This window comes from Petaurus breviceps, unplaced genomic scaffold, assembly GCF_028583685.1.
Source record: "Petaurus breviceps papuanus isolate PSGF00001 unplaced genomic scaffold, PetGlider_PUasm1.0 187, whole genome shotgun sequence".
Taxonomy (NCBI): domain Eukaryota; kingdom Metazoa; phylum Chordata; class Mammalia; order Diprotodontia; family Petauridae; genus Petaurus; species Petaurus breviceps.
Window position 1 is genome coordinate 25,052,115 of NW_027185799.1, and position 15,489 is coordinate 25,067,603.

At 39.7% G+C, this 15,489-nt stretch overlaps 1 protein-coding gene across 1 annotated transcript in view; it reads left to right on the forward strand.

The window, feature by feature from the left end:
• GLDC (glycine decarboxylase) overlaps positions 1-9,940 on the forward strand; it is a 114,149-nt gene extending 104,209 nt beyond the window's left edge. The window contains exons 22-25 of the mRNA XM_069090759.1: positions 779-874; positions 4,796-4,968; positions 5,673-5,753; positions 9,606-9,940. Of these exons, the coding sequence (XP_068946860.1) occupies positions 779-874; positions 4,796-4,968; positions 5,673-5,753; positions 9,606-9,749 (494 nt within the window). The 3' untranslated portion in view covers positions 9,750-9,940. The remainder of the gene's footprint in view (positions 1-778; positions 875-4,795; positions 4,969-5,672; positions 5,754-9,605) is intronic.
• The last annotated feature ends 5,549 nt before the right edge of the window (positions 9,941-15,489 follow it).

The following is a 15,489-nucleotide window of genomic DNA, read 5'->3' on the forward strand; positions in this document are numbered from 1 at the left end:
AATCCTGGGTGGCTATTAGTAATTCACTTCCCTTTTCTCACCCGTAGTTTCATGCTTTTCATAAATAAGAGTGTTGGACTAGGTGATACCAGGCAAGCTCCCTTTTAGCTCTAAATTCTATGCTCCTATGACTACTGAATTTCCATATTGATGGCTTTTGATATCAACTCATTTTCAAGTTGGCAAGACTGAAGCCATGAACTCAGAAGTGCCTTTGAGGAATCCTATAAGTAAATGATCATACAGGTGAGCACGTATGTGACAGAATGGTCATCTGTAGGCAACATGTTTTGTCTACGAGTGCCTGGATCAAAGAGAATCTTATCAGCAAAAACTCTATGGTGGGTAAATCAGTTCAGATAAAGCTGTTGCTGCTTTCAGTTGTGTCCCATATTGCTGATGAGGATTTCCTCAAGGAAGCACGGTTTCTCCCTCTTTCCTTCTTGAAACTCCTTTTTTTTAATGCTTTTTTTTTATTGATTATCTCCATTTTATCCTGCTGGACATTTTGTTGGTTCATAGTTGTTTTCATGTTGTCTCTCCCATTAAACGATGAACTCTTTTGACAGCAAGGATTGTTTTTTGCCTTTTTTGTATCCTCAGTGCTTAGAGCTGTGCTCTGCACATGGTATATGCTGAATAAATGCTTGCCGACTGACTAGTCTAAAGCTCAATTGGTAGAGTTCTGTTTTAACAAAAAGATTTGCTGTGTCAAATTAAGGCCACTGGTTGTTTATTTTCATAAAAAAATTTTGGGATGACCTATGTTCCTCAACAGGTTATGTGGCTCATGAATTTATTTTGGACACAAGACCCTTCAAAAAATCTGCAAATATTGAAGCTGTGGATGTTGCCAAGAGGCTTCAAGATTATGGTGAGTAACTTTCCAACATGGCTACTGCAACTCTTCAAATCTAGTTTTTATTATTTCGAGTAAGTATCAAGTGAGGTATGATGTTTAATTCGCACCAGGACAGAATCCATCCTAAGGCACCATTTTGGGTGTTTTCATGGTGCTTTAAAGTTTTGTCACAAGAGCCTGGGGAAGTACATGTTATTATTATTCCCATTTTACAGATGGAGAAAATTAGGCTCTGAGAGGTTAAATGGGTTGTCTAAAGTCACAGAGCTAGTAAGTATGTGAGGTGGGATTTGGACTCATTTCCTTGACTTCAAATCCTGTGGTTCTGCTGCTATATCATGTTGTCTTCCTAACAGTATCACTTCTAGTATAGGCCATAAAGGCCAGGCCAAGTTGGTAGAAAGGTACCATAAGAGGTAGCAGGTGCATGACCTATATATATGACTAATATGACTAATAGCCATTCCCCAGTAGATAAGTGGTCAAAGGATATTAACAAACATTTTTCAAAAGAAGAATTACAGAATATTTATAAGCACATTAAAGAATGCCCCAAATCAGAGAAATGCAAATCAAAACAACCTTGAGGTTTCTCTTCACACCCTATTAATTGTCAGAGATGACAAAAAATGACAATAGCCTATGTTGAAGGAGTTGTGGAATGATAGGCACACAAATACATTGTTGGTGGAACTGTGAAATGGTACAAACAATTTGGAAATATGCAGATAAAATGGTTAAAATATCCTTATCTTTTGGACCAGAGACTCTATTACTGTGCTTATACTCCAAGGAAGCCACTGCTGAGAAGAAATTCCTCATATAAACCAACATATTTATAGTAGCATTTTTTAGGATAGTATAGACTTGGAAACAAAGTAGATACCCATTGATTGAATTAGGGACAAACAAATTATGGTATATTAATATAAAGGGATATTACTATGCTATAAGAAATGATGTATGTGATGGAGAAACACAGAAAATTCTACATGAACAAATGCAAAATGAAGTAAATAGAGCCAAGATAACGAATACAAGAACTACAACAATATAAGTGGAAAGAATCACACATAGAAAAAAATCAAAAGTGACTAACAAAATTATAAAAATCAAGCCTGACTGAAGAAATGAAAAGATACTTTCTATTCATCCCTTCATGGAGATGGGAGGTTGACAGGTATTACAAATTGTGCCTGCTTTCAGACTTTCAAAATATATTAACCAAATGGGCTAATTGTTTTCTTTTTAAAATATGTTTGTGATATAGCATGGCTCTCTGGGAAGGGAATGGGGAGAGATACCAGGGATAACTGTGATGATGCACAAATTAGAATATATCAAAATCTTATTTAAAAAAAGAAAAGTAATGTCACCTTTTGCCTGAGGGTTGTTGTGAGATCTACAAATGGGGCCTGATTTGGTGATTCATGTAATCCATGTTCTCATCTCCCTCTTATCAACCCCTCAATAGAACAATAATCCCTTCATTCCTTAGGACACCATGTTTTGTTATGGCAGGAAAAAAAAAAGAAGCATCAGTTTTCTTCTGGCAATGAATCTCTCTAAAACCTAGCTAGGATAGTCCTTAGAAGACACTAATTCTGTCTGTCGCCAGGTGCCTTCACCCCATTGGTTGCATATGCAAGGTTTATGTTTCCTCCACTGGCATAGTCCTTGATATCCCAAGGTCATTTTTACACCACATCACATTAAGGCATTTGCAGAGGGTCTAGAGGAGAAATTGTGGGTAGCTGTTATTAGCATCCTTCAAAAGAGGGGGAAATGAAAAAGAGAAATGCATCTCTAATCAATAGAAAAAAATATTTCCTAGCCAGACACTGACATATTGAAATAAATGATGGGGAATCCTTTGTGCGTGTTACGGCTGAATCTTAGCTTCTTCTAAGACATAGGTCAGGTCAACCACCTTTTGTGTACAAGGGATTAGTGAAGGAAAGATAAAGACCCAACATGCAGGAGCGAGGAATGTAGTGTCAGTTTAGTGTCTGTTGTGGAAGATGCTTATGTAAGTCTGTTTTGATTAATAGTGGACTGCTAATGGACTTCACCTGAGGGTGAAGGTAAGATGGTTTTCTTTTTGTGGATTCTGAAATTTTGATGAATTTTTTTGGACCAGTGTAGTTGTATCTTTTTTCAAGTGTAAATGGATTTTTAGTTCACCACAGAAGCTTAGACTCACAGCCTATTAGAGCTGGAAGGGACTTTAAAGATCCTTAATCCTTAAGATTTTACAGATGAGAAAACAGGCCCAAAGAAATAAGACTATTTGTCTAGATTCTCATGAATGATGTTAAAATAAATTTTCTTTTCATTTTGACATTTCTTTAAAAATTTTAAAAACTGAAATTTTTTATCTTGAACCTGAAAATTTGTGTTCTTTGATGGTGGTCTGCTTTTTTCCCCGTTGAGGACATTTCACTTATTAGAAAGAGTAAATGAGGGAGAAATTTGTTTTGTTTGATAGGGAGCCTCACAGACGGATGTTAATCATTTCAGTATAATTTGGAAAATGAAAATGTAAACATTGCCATTTTGCCATAATGTATGCAAATCTTAAAATTCTGGGATACTAATAAAGAAAAGCCTTAAATCCCTCCTACTCCATGCCTACTACCTGAGGTCAGTGCGTGACAGGTGTGTCATATTAAGTGAATAACCCTTAAGTACCCAACCATTAACCTTAACCATGCTGAGATATTCTCTGATTTCTCTCATTTGTGCAGAGTTCAGCAAAAATGTATTACTCTTGAAAATGTTTTTGTTGCAATTGTAAGTTCTCCCCTTTCCCTGCCATCATTTATTGTTTTTGTTTTGTTTTGAAATATCAAATAATTTATTTTAGTTTTCACCATTCATTTCCATAAGATTTTGAGTTCCATATTTTCTCCCCATCTCTTGCCCCCACCCCAAGATGGCATGCATTCTGATTACCCCTTCCCCCAATCTGCCCTCCCTTCTATCACCTGCCCTCCCACCTTATCTCCTTCCCTCTTACTTTCTTGTAGGGCAAGATAGATTTCTATACCTCATTGCTTGTATATCTTATTTCCTGTTGCATGTAAAAACAATTTTTAACATTTGTTTTTAAAACTCTGCGTTCCAAATTCTCTCCCTTCACCCCTCTCCACCCACCCTTATTGAGAAGCCAAGCAATTCAATATAGGCTATACACGTGTAGTTATGCAAAACACTTCCATTCTGTGAAAGAATAACTATATTTCCCTCCATCTTATCCCTCCTCCCATTTGTTCTATTTTCTCTTTTGAACCTGTCTCTTTTCAAAAGTGTTTGCTTCTGACTACCCCCTCCTGCAATCTGCCCTTCCTTCTATCATGTCCCTTTCTTATCCTCTTCCCCCCTACTTTCCTGTAGGGTAAGATATCCATTTGAGTGTGTTATAGATTCTTTCCAACTATCCTAATACTGAGAAAAGGTCTCATGAATTACAAATATCATCTTTCCATGTAAGAATGTAAACAGTTTAATTTCAATCAGTTCCTTATGATTTTTCTTTCCTATTTATTTCCTTTTCATGCTTCTTTTGTTTCTTGTATTTGAAAGTAAAATTTTCTCTTCAGCTCTGGTTTTTTGATCAAGAATGCTTGAAAGTCCTCTACTTCATTGAATGTCCATTTCTTCCCCTGAAGTATTATGTTCAGTTTTTCTGGGTAGGTCCCTTCATCACTTATTGAGTAATATTTTCCACTCAGTGACACTGTATAGACATATTCTACTTGTGAATACTTCTGGGAAGTGTAACCAGTATTTGAGGAGTGGTTCCACACATTTGGCAATTATTGCCTTAGAAGAGGAATTGAGTTGTAATATCCTAGAATGTCTGAAGTGGAGAGATTCTCTTATTGAACTGAAACACTTAAGAGAGATTGGCTTCCTTGCTTCCATTTCTAGGATTCCATGCTCCCACCATGTCATGGCCAGTGGCTGGGACACTTATGATTGAGCCTACAGAGTCCGAAGATAAGGCTGAGTTGGACAGGTTTTGTGATGCCATGATCAGCATCCGACAAGAAATTGCCGACATAGAGGAAGGTCGCATGGACTCAAGGGTTAACCCACTAAAGGTAAGTTAGCATTGGGTCTGTCCACTCCATCTACCACACTACACTGCCAAGGAGACAGCATGTTATATTGAGTAGAGCACTGGACTTGAGAGTCCCGCCTTAGATACTTACCAGCTGTATGACTGTGGGTGAAGTAGGTAGTAGGATTCTTATCTGAAAAATGAAGAAACTGAAGCTTGGAAGGGTGATGTAACTTATCCGAGGTCATGTCAACCAGGTAGTATAGAGGAAGAGATCATATAATCTTATGTGAAAAGTTGGAAGGGACCTTTGAGGTCATCTAGTCCAACTCTATTTTTTCAAATGAGGAAACTTGCCAGAAAGGAAAGGGACTTGCCCAAAGTCAAACAGGTACCAAGTGCAAAGCCATAATTCAAACTCCTAGGTCTTTTGACTCCAGACCCAATGGTCTGCTCCCTATACCATGACTGCCATTGGAAACTTGTGCATGACCAAAAGCTAACACAAATCTTTTCCAAGGCAGGGTTTTGTATTCCAGTGGGGGACTTATTTCCCTTATTTTTCTGGATATTTACTTGTTCCTTAATTCTCTAGGTGATTTTTCAAAAAAATTTGGGAATCAAAGGATTTTGTAGCAATGCTGGTTTGGGATACTTTACAGTGTGAAAAGAAAAAGAGAATGAGGAGAATCAGTATTATTTGGAAATAACTGCTTTAATTTCTTCCTTGTGTCCTGCTATTAGATGTCTCCTCACTCCTTGACTTGTATTACCTCCTCAAACTGGGATCGGCCTTACTCCAGAGAAGTAGCAGCTTTCCCACTAGTGAGTAGTTCTTTTTAAAAATTTTAATCTTTTTCAATGAGCAAAAATCTATTTTTATCCCATTCTCTCCTACATTATCCCTAACCCTAAAAAACAAAAAACAGAAGTGCTATTTTTGCCAAGCAAAACAAATTCCTATATTGGTCATGTCCAAAGATATGTGTCTCATTCAGTATCTTGAGTTCATCACTTATCTGTCAAATTTTAAAAATCACTTGAAAAAATACTCAACCTTGCAAATAATGAGATGCAAATTAAAATAACTGAGCCCTCTTTGATAGTATCAAATGATATGAGAAGATATTCACACTTATCAATAGCTATATGAAAGAATGTTCTAAATCACTAATTGGAGAAATGCAAATTAAAACAATTCTGAGGTTCTGCTCATATCTATCACATTGGCAAAGTAAATAAAAAAAGAAAATAACAGATATTAGTGATGCTATGGGAAACCAGGGACACTAATACATTAATGGTGGAGCTGAGAATTGGTTTAACCACTCTGGAAAGCCATCTGAGAACTATACTCCTGAAGTTATTAAACTGTGCATACTCTTTGACCTAGTAATACCACTACTAGGTCTATATCCCAAAGAGACAAAAATATGTCTGGTAAGTAATTCTTTAATGTTGAGGATGTGGATCATGGCGTGTTCTGACACATAACTTCATGGGATCATAGAGTCATTGAAGGGACCTTAGAGATCACAGGGTCATGAACCTGGAGGTGGAAGGAAGCGTAGAGGCCATCTAGTACAGTCTCCACATTTTATAGATGAGGAAACTGATGCCAGGAATGAGGAAGTGCCCAAGTGCTCAGGTAGTAAATGGCAAAGCCAAGATTCAGATCCACCCAGGTCCTCCCACTCCTGAGTTCTCTTTACATTGTATCACACTTGCCCACTTTTCTAGAGTTTCTTAAAAATCCCATGCTTGGATCTAACAGGAAACCTCATGAGTGAGGTTGATGCATGCTGGACAGAGAACACTTGCTAGGTCTGTGGTCTTGGGCAAGTCAATTAACCTCTATTTGTCTCAGTTTCTTCAACTGTAAAATGGAGATACTAAAAGCATTTAACACACAGGCTTGTTGTGAAGATCAAATGAGATAATATTTGTTAAAAAAAAAAAAGCTTCCCACAATGTCTGGCATTTAGAAGGTCCTATATAAGGGGCAGCTAGCTGGTGCTGGGCCTGGAGTCAGGAAGATGAGCCCGATTTTCACAGAATTTAATTCAACAATTTAAAATACATGGAAAGGGGTGGCTAGGTGGCACAGTGAGTAAGAGTGCCGGCGTCAGGAGGACCCAGGATCAGTTCCAGCCTCAGATACTTAACACCCACACAAAATAACTGGCCATGTAACCTTGGGCAAGTTACTTAACCCCAATTGCTTAAAAAAAAAAATAAAGTACATGGAAGGCATTATGCTAGGTTTTAATGAAACAAAGACTAAAAGGAACCCCCCAAGGAACTTTTAGTCTACTGATGGGCCTGCAAGGGAATTTAAAATTCATTTAGTTTAAGCCCCTCGTCTCAAAGATGAAAAAATTAAGTGAGGCCTCAGGAGGGAAGGTGATTTACTGCTAGTCTTGGAGCTACGAAGTCACAGAGGTGGGACTCTAAGCCAGGTCCAATGACTCCATAACAGGTCAAAGATTTCCACTGGTCCTTCATAACATCAAGGAGAAGTATAAAACAAAGGTGATTTGAGCAGAGATGTAGAGCTATGCCAAGCATGGAGATGGGAGGGACCTTGTCAATGATGCAGTGCTTTTGGAGCAGGCATTGAAGTGGGCTTGCACAATGATGGGCAGTATTGGGATGGAATAAGAAGCAAGAGGACCCTGGAGGAGAGTGATCCTAACAAGGGCCCAAATGGGTTTTGTCCAAAGCTAGGATACCTCACTTTTTTATTTCACAGAAATAAAAATAATTATACTTTCTATCAACAATTTTGCAGTAAATACTTCAGAGACTTGTGGGTTAGGGTTTTGTCTAAAGTAGCAATTAGGTGAAGCGTGAGACTTTACTTTTTCTTTGAAATCTTGAACCAACATAACCAGGTTTTCCCCCCTTTGGTGATGAGGGGAGAGGAGAGGCACAAGAAGGGACCCTTTCAGTCTGATGAGTTACATACCCCATTTGACTTAAGATTAGAAGGAGCCCACAAAGTGACACCTCCAGACGTTTTGTAGTTTATTACTAATAGGGAGCATGGCTCAAGGCAGAGCAATTCTTACTTATTTCAAATTTAGATTTGTAAGGGGACTCATTGAAAGGGGACTAGATTGAAAGGGCTTTTCAGGATTTTCAATCATTTTTAGTCTGTTTTCCTTGTAAACACATAGAGTGTGTTTAGTTTTATTCCAGCTCAACAGAGAACATGAGTTATAGTTAGTCATTTGCTTTTGTTTTTAATAAAATTCACTGTTGGCCCCTTGGGCAGCCCATTCCCTTCATGAAGGGCAGCAAGGAGGTCTAATAGAACCGGGAAAAGCTGGATTCAAGTCTTGTCTCTGACTTGGGTAAGCCAGTGGAAATCTCACCTCTTGGTTCTCCTTGGAAACTAGAGGGCTAAGCAGTAGAGATGCCAGTCTGAAGTAGCAGAAGGGAGTCCCCCCTTTCAATAACTGTATCAGGGAATCCACAGGTCCCTCAAAGTAGGGATTTAGGAGTAGGCGAGGTAGGCAGCTACCTCTGAGCCCAATATGCCGAGTAACATACCAAAGTGAACTTTTAAATGCTTGGAAATATCCATTCTCCATGGCACATAGGTATTAATTTTGTTATGGTCAAGGATCAAAGCCCTTTCTGGGCATTAACACATAGGAACTCAATTTCCAAATCTTTCCTAGGACATGCAAATATTTTGTACTAGTTTTGGATGAAAGTGTGCTGTATTTGGGTTTAAGTCTTAGGTCTACTACTATTCTCATGTGACTTTGGGCAGACCATTTAACTTTCCGGGCCCTTAGTTACACAGCAAAAAAAAAAAAACAAACCAAAGCAAAAACCAAGGGAGTTAGATTACATCACTTAAGGTCCTTAGCAGTTAAATTTATGGTCTTGTTATGATAAAATTTGGTTCTGTGGGATCTGCCATTCCTAGTATATTTTGGTGCTTGAGCAGCATTAAATCATGATAACAGGCATCCAGCATAAAGTGTTTTTTTGGCTACCTTTTCCATTTGGTGAGAAACAGAAACTTTCTGTTGTTTCTTTTTCCATCTTTTTAAAAATTTTCCAAGTCTTCCTAAAAGTTATTTCTCTATTATCCTTTGAATGAAGGTGAGGTACAGTGGAAAGGGCACTGGCTCTAAAGTCAAAAGTCATGGGTTCAGATCTTGCTTCGGACACTGACAGTGTTAACCTCCTTAGACCTCAATTTCCTCACCTGTAAAACGAGGGGGATTAGTCCAGATGACATTTGAGATCCCTTCCAACCCTATGATCCTATGAGTAAGATTCATTTTAAATGGATGAATGTCCAGATTGAAAAGAACCCATCCTGAATGTACTTTCTTCCCACTGATCTGATGGAAACAATGTGTATGTAGGCTCATCACCATTGGCAGAGACCATTGTTCAGATGAAACTGCTCTCTGATTGCAGAAATGACCTCAAAAGCTAGTCTGCTGACAACTTACCAGCCACTAGAACTTTCCCCTCTAAAGTTATCTTTCATCTACTTTGTATCTTTTATATACCTAGTCACTAACAAGTTTTCTCCACTTCCTACCTCCCTTATTTGCCTCCCTTTACTGCATTTCTATGTAGCATTTTTCAGAACAGTGCCGCTCACAGTAAGTGCATAATAAATGGTTTCTGACTGCTTGTCCATTGCAGCCCTTCGTGAAACCAGAGAGCAAATTCTGGCCCACAATTGCTCGGATCGATGACCTCTATGGTGACCAGCATCTGGTTTGCACCTGTCCACCAATGGAAGTTTATGAGTCTCCGTTTTCTGAACAAAAGAGGGCTTCATCCTAGGTCCATCTCCAAGCTCTCTGGTGACTTAAATTGGTGCCTCTCACTGCAGCATTTTTCTAGCCAGATGTATTTTTTTGTCCCCTGCCCCAGACTCAAGTAGGGGGTTTATATTTTGTGTATATTTTTGTAATCTGTCATGGTAAATGTAAATACAATCAGGGAAGTGGGTGGAAGCTGCTTGTTTAAAAACTGACATGTTTCCATGCCTCTTATATTTGATGTTGAAGTTTCCTTATCTGAGTGTGTGTGTATCTTCTGTGTGTTTCCATGTGTGGGTGCATGCATGTATATATAAAAATTCGGTTTGATATGCGCTAGGGTCTTTCAGTGTTACAATTTTCCAGGCTTCTTGGTGGCTCTGGGGAAACAGATATATGTCTGTTCCCAATAAGGCCCTAGTGGCTTGTAGCCACTTGAGAGAAATCCCAGGGCAAATGTTTACATTTTATATAAATAGAAGCCATTTGGGGGGTTACTAATTTGATTTCTGGTAGTGTCTTACTCTTATCCATGTTTTTTTTTTTAATCCCCCTACATTAATATTACAATAAAAAAGATCTTCACAGTTTCAAGAGTATCATTCTGGGCTAGTTTGGACCCCATAAAACACTTCTATTCTTGTTATATTGATGCCACTGGGAGAGAGTTATCATTTACACTTAATTCTGAGTGGGAATCTGGCTGGCAAAAAACCCAATTCCTTCAACACCATCATGGATCCACATTCAGAAGGCAATTTTTTGTCTTGGTCTCATGCAATGAAGGCTCCTTCTCATCCTCCACAGCAACAAATTATGCACAAGAGTGGTTTGTTGCCGCCTAACAAGCATTTGGAATGTCACCACACCTTCCTTCTAGCTCTGGTTAAAATTCCACCCTTTACAAGGGGCCTTTTCTGACTTGCCTTCATACTGGTGCCTTCCTTCTACTGATTATCTCCAATTGATCCTGTCTAGATCTTGTTTGTACTGTTGTTTGCATGTCCTTTCCCCCATTAGAGTTCCTTGGGAACAGGACCTGTCTGATACAGAACAGGCAATTAATAAAATGTCTGTTGACTGACTACACCTGATCTGGGTCCAAACATAAGGACTTGAAGACTGTACTTTTATCATTACCTGCAGGGTGTGTATATAGAGAGAGTTTTAAAATGATCTTATATCAGTAAAATTAAGTAGCAGAGAATTCAGATAATTAAGTGTTGCTTTCCCATAATCATTCATTTATTCATTTAAACTCAGAAGTTCCTACAGACAGAGACCTCGTTCTGATGTTACTGAGCAAGAAGGATCTTTGCTCACAAACTGCAATACCTTAAATATAGACTCACTGCTACCATTGGTAGATTGGTCAGTAAACATTTATTAAGTGCCTACTGTGTGCCAAGCACTGGGGGATACAAAAAGCAAACGATGGTCCTTGCCTTCCAGGAGCTTACAATGTACAAAGCAAGCTATACACTGGAATATGAAATGGTAGAGGGAAGACACTGAAGTTGACGAGCTGGCAGAAGTTTCACAAAGAAAATGGGATTTTAATGGGGACTTAACGGAAACCAGGGAAGTCAGTAGTTGGAGCAGAGGAGGGAGAGCATTCCGGGGGATACGTGAGGATCATGGGGGACAGCCAGAGGAAATGCCTAGAGCTGAGAGATGGCATGTCTTGTGGATGCATCAACAGTCAGGCAGCCAGTGTCACTAGACTGAGGAGTACATGCCTGGGAGGGAGTAAGGTCTAAGACTGGAAAGGTAGGAAGGGGCTAGGTTATGAAGGGCTTTGGACACCAAGCAGAGGATTTTGTATTTGATTCTGGAGGTAACAGGAAGTCACTGGAATATATTGAGATGGTGGGAATGACAGAATTGGATTTGCACTTTAGGAAAATCACTTTAGTGGCTAAATGGAAGACAGACTAGAGCGGGGAGACACCTGAGGCAGGGAGACCCTCCAGGAGGCTATTGGAAGTCCAGGTGTGAGGCAATGAAGGCCTGCACCATAGTGGTGGCAGTGTCAGAGAAGAGAAGGCCAAGGTATGCTACAAAGGTGAAAGCAACCACTCTTGGCAGCAGTTTGGATATGGGGAGTGAGGAACTCAGGAGATCTTCTTGGTTACAGGCCTGAGAGGATGGTGTTGCCCTCTACAGTAACAGGGTAGGTAGGAGAAGGGGAGTGGTTTCATTTTGGACATACTTGAGTTTAAGATGTGTATTTGACATCCAGTTTGAGATGTCTTAAAGCCATTCAGAGATTAGAGGCCAGAAGAGAGATTGGGACAGGGTACATAGATTTGAAAAACATCAGCACAGGGGCGGCTAGGTGGCGCAGTGAGTAAGAGCTCCGGCCCCGGAGTCTGAGGACCCAAGTTCGGGTTCCGGACTCAGACACTTAACACCCACACAAAAGAACTATCTGTGTAACCTTCGGCAAGTTACTTATTAACCCCAATTGTCCTCCAAAAGGCGCAAAAAAAAAAAAATCAGCACAGATGTAATTAAACTCTTGGGAGTTGATGAGATCACCAAATGAGGTGGTATAAGGGGAGAAGGAAAGAGGACCCAGGACACTACCCTGTGGGACACCTACAGTTGGAGGGCATGATCTAGATGAGGATCCAGCAAAGAAGACAGAAGAAGCAGTCAGCTAGGTAGGAGGAATCAGGAGAGTGCAATGTCCTGAAAACCTAGAGGAGAGAGTATTGAGGAAGAGGAGAGAGTGATCAACAATATCAGAGGTTGTAGAGATAAAGGAGAATAAGGATTGAGAAAAGGCTGCTGGATTTAGCAACTAAGAGATCATTAGTAACTTTGGAGAGGGCAGGCTCAGTGGAACAATAAGTTTGGAAGCCAGATTATAAGGTGTTAAAAAGAGTCAGAGAAGAGAAAGTAGAGACACGTTATAGGTGGCATTTTCAAGGAGTTTAGCTGAAAAGGGCAGAAGAGATATAGAGCAATAGTTATTAGAAAGTATAGAAGGATCAAGTGTTTCTTTCAAGATAGAGGAGACATGGGCATGTTTGTGAGCAGTAGAAATGAGCCAATATAGAGGAAGAGATTGAGAATAAGTGAAAGAGGGAGGATGACAGAGGGGGCAATCTGTTAGAAGAGACAGGATGAAATGGGATTATTTAGAAGAGTTAACCTTGGTAAGGGGAAAGGCTACTTCATGTGAGACTGTAGCGAGGCAGGAGAGAGTGGCAGATGACACCCAAGTGATAGATGAGGAACCAGGAAGAAGTGGGAGCTCACCGGAAAGGCCTCTGTAAATTTTTTCTGTAAAATATGAAGCAGGGATCTTAGCTGAGAGTGGGGATTGGGGGATTCATAGGAAATCTGAGGAAGGATGAAAAGCTTTGGAAAGAGTGGAGAGTGAGAAAGTGAATTGATAAGGGAGGTATAGTAAGATTGCCTAGCAGCAGTAAGGGCCCAGGTAAGGATATGTAACAAATTTGTAGTGGACCCAATCAGAATCATTTCGTGAATTTCTTCATCTTTTGTAGCAGTGAAGGTGATAAATTGGTAGGGGTGATCCAAGGCTGAGGTGGTTGGGCATAATTGACAATAAATAAGGTCATTAAGGATTCAAGAAAGGAGTGAAGTGTAGAGCTGAATTAGCTCACCAAGGAGTCAAGATAAGGAGAGGAAGAGAGAATGGCTAGTCCAGGGGAGATGGACTGAGACAGAACTCAAGAGTCAAAGGATTGGAGGTCCTGGAGTGGATGGAGAGTAGAGTTTTACAAGGCAAGGGAAATTATAGTCAGAAATGGCAATTTCAGGATTCTTGAATATAGAGGTACATTCTATGGGCGATGGCAAGATTAAGGGTATATCATCTTTGTGTGAAGCTGAGGTAGAGTGGAGCTGTTCACAGGAGGCAGAGGAACTGAATGGGCAGGGTATTTGAGGGAAAGTCAGTATGTATGTTAAAGTTCCCTAGTACAAGAGGAGAGAAAAATTGTGAACCAGGTGCTGAACTCATTGAAGAAGGAAGGGGAGGTTTAGACAACAGCTATCAGGATTTTTTTTTGGGTGGTAGATATGACTAGCATAAATCTCAAAGGAAGAGAGGTTATTGAGTGATAGAAGTGGGAGAATCTGAAAGGAGCGATGGGGAGCAGGGAAAATTCCACCTTCCCTGACTTGACTAGTGAGTTGAGAAAAACAAGTCCATACAAATCAAATCAATAACTGATCATGAATAGTTTTTTTTATCTTATTGTTAGATTCTACATTGTTACAGAAAGTTAAACAATTCAGCTGCATGTCTGCTCTTGGACTGATTTTATTCTAAATGTTCTTTTTACCACAAAACAGACATATAGGAGAATTATTTTAGTCACCATTATATTCATGACATGTGAAGTAAGGGACATCACCTCAACCCTTTCCTATTCCTATTAGATGTCACAGCCCTGAAGAGAAATTTGAAAAACATGAATCAACCCACCAGTCTTCACTAGCCCCTTATGGCTCCAACCATAGCTCCTACTACTCTCTTACAACACTCCAACCAAACTTGTTTACTCACTCCTGAATGTGCATCTTAAGCTTTATACCTACAGGTGAGGCATTTCAGAACTGTACACAAGGATTCAATGACAAGCTGCTAAAATCTGATGAAACCTATAGAGGACCATGAAATTTTAAGCCATATAGTCTTTGAAGCAGTATCAGAATCCATTTTTATGAACTTTGCATTCTGGCTTTGAGTAATGAAAAAGTGCATGTGGCATCTGTGGGATCCTCCTCTCACATGTAGTGTCCTCAGAAGAGTTGCCTACCCCTGAAGGTACTTTATGGGGGGGGGGTCCTAGACATACTAAAAATGATAACTCAAGCCCAATGTATTTAGGGTTTATCTATTTAATTAGAAAACAGTATAGTAAGAATTGCAATATTAACATTTCCCCTATCAATGGAGAGCATATTCCCCTTCCCCCCTCCATATATATGTATACATCACCAGTGGAGAAAGTGAACATGAATGGAGCTCACACATCAGGGGAAGTAAGTGTTCAACTCATTCCCCCATTGTTAGAAGACTTCTGATGCCTTCTGGTGACATTACCACACTGCATTCTCTAGGCCCCTCTTCCCTAGATGGTTTTTCTGTTGGGCTGGTGCCTCCCTGGGCCCATTGTTCTGCTGATCTTACAGTGATTCAGCCTGCTAGAGTATAAGAATTAAAACCTTCTCCTGTAAGGGCAGGTTCACAAAAACTACTATATCCTTACTCTTGGTGAAGAATAGGTCTTTAGCCCTTTCCCATTCCTACCTTTGTGATTTCAATTATAGACATCTAAGGTTTGGACAATCTAACATACCCTCCAAGATCCTTTGGATTTAAGCTAGAGCAAAAAGTAGGCTAAGAAGCCAAGATCAGAGATCTCCATTCACCTAGCCTCGGTTCTTATTAGTATGTCAGAATCAAAGCCCAAGTGCCTTGGTGCTCTATTTTTGATTAGCTAAAAATATGTATTTACATAAAAGCAAAAATTATAGGTTTAGAATTGATAGGGTGCTTGTGCTTGGATCCCAATTCCAAGACCATATTTCTCTCCAGTCTCAAAGTACTATCCGTGGCAGTTTCTCCCCAGCCCAAGGACACCTATGCCTAGCAATTACTCATGAGTGGGCCCCAGTGAAACACTCATCTCCCTGGTATAGTAACAAACCTTACCTTACCTGCAGAAATTTTTAGTTTGAACTGGTTTTGTACTGACTCATAAAGATATTCAGCACCC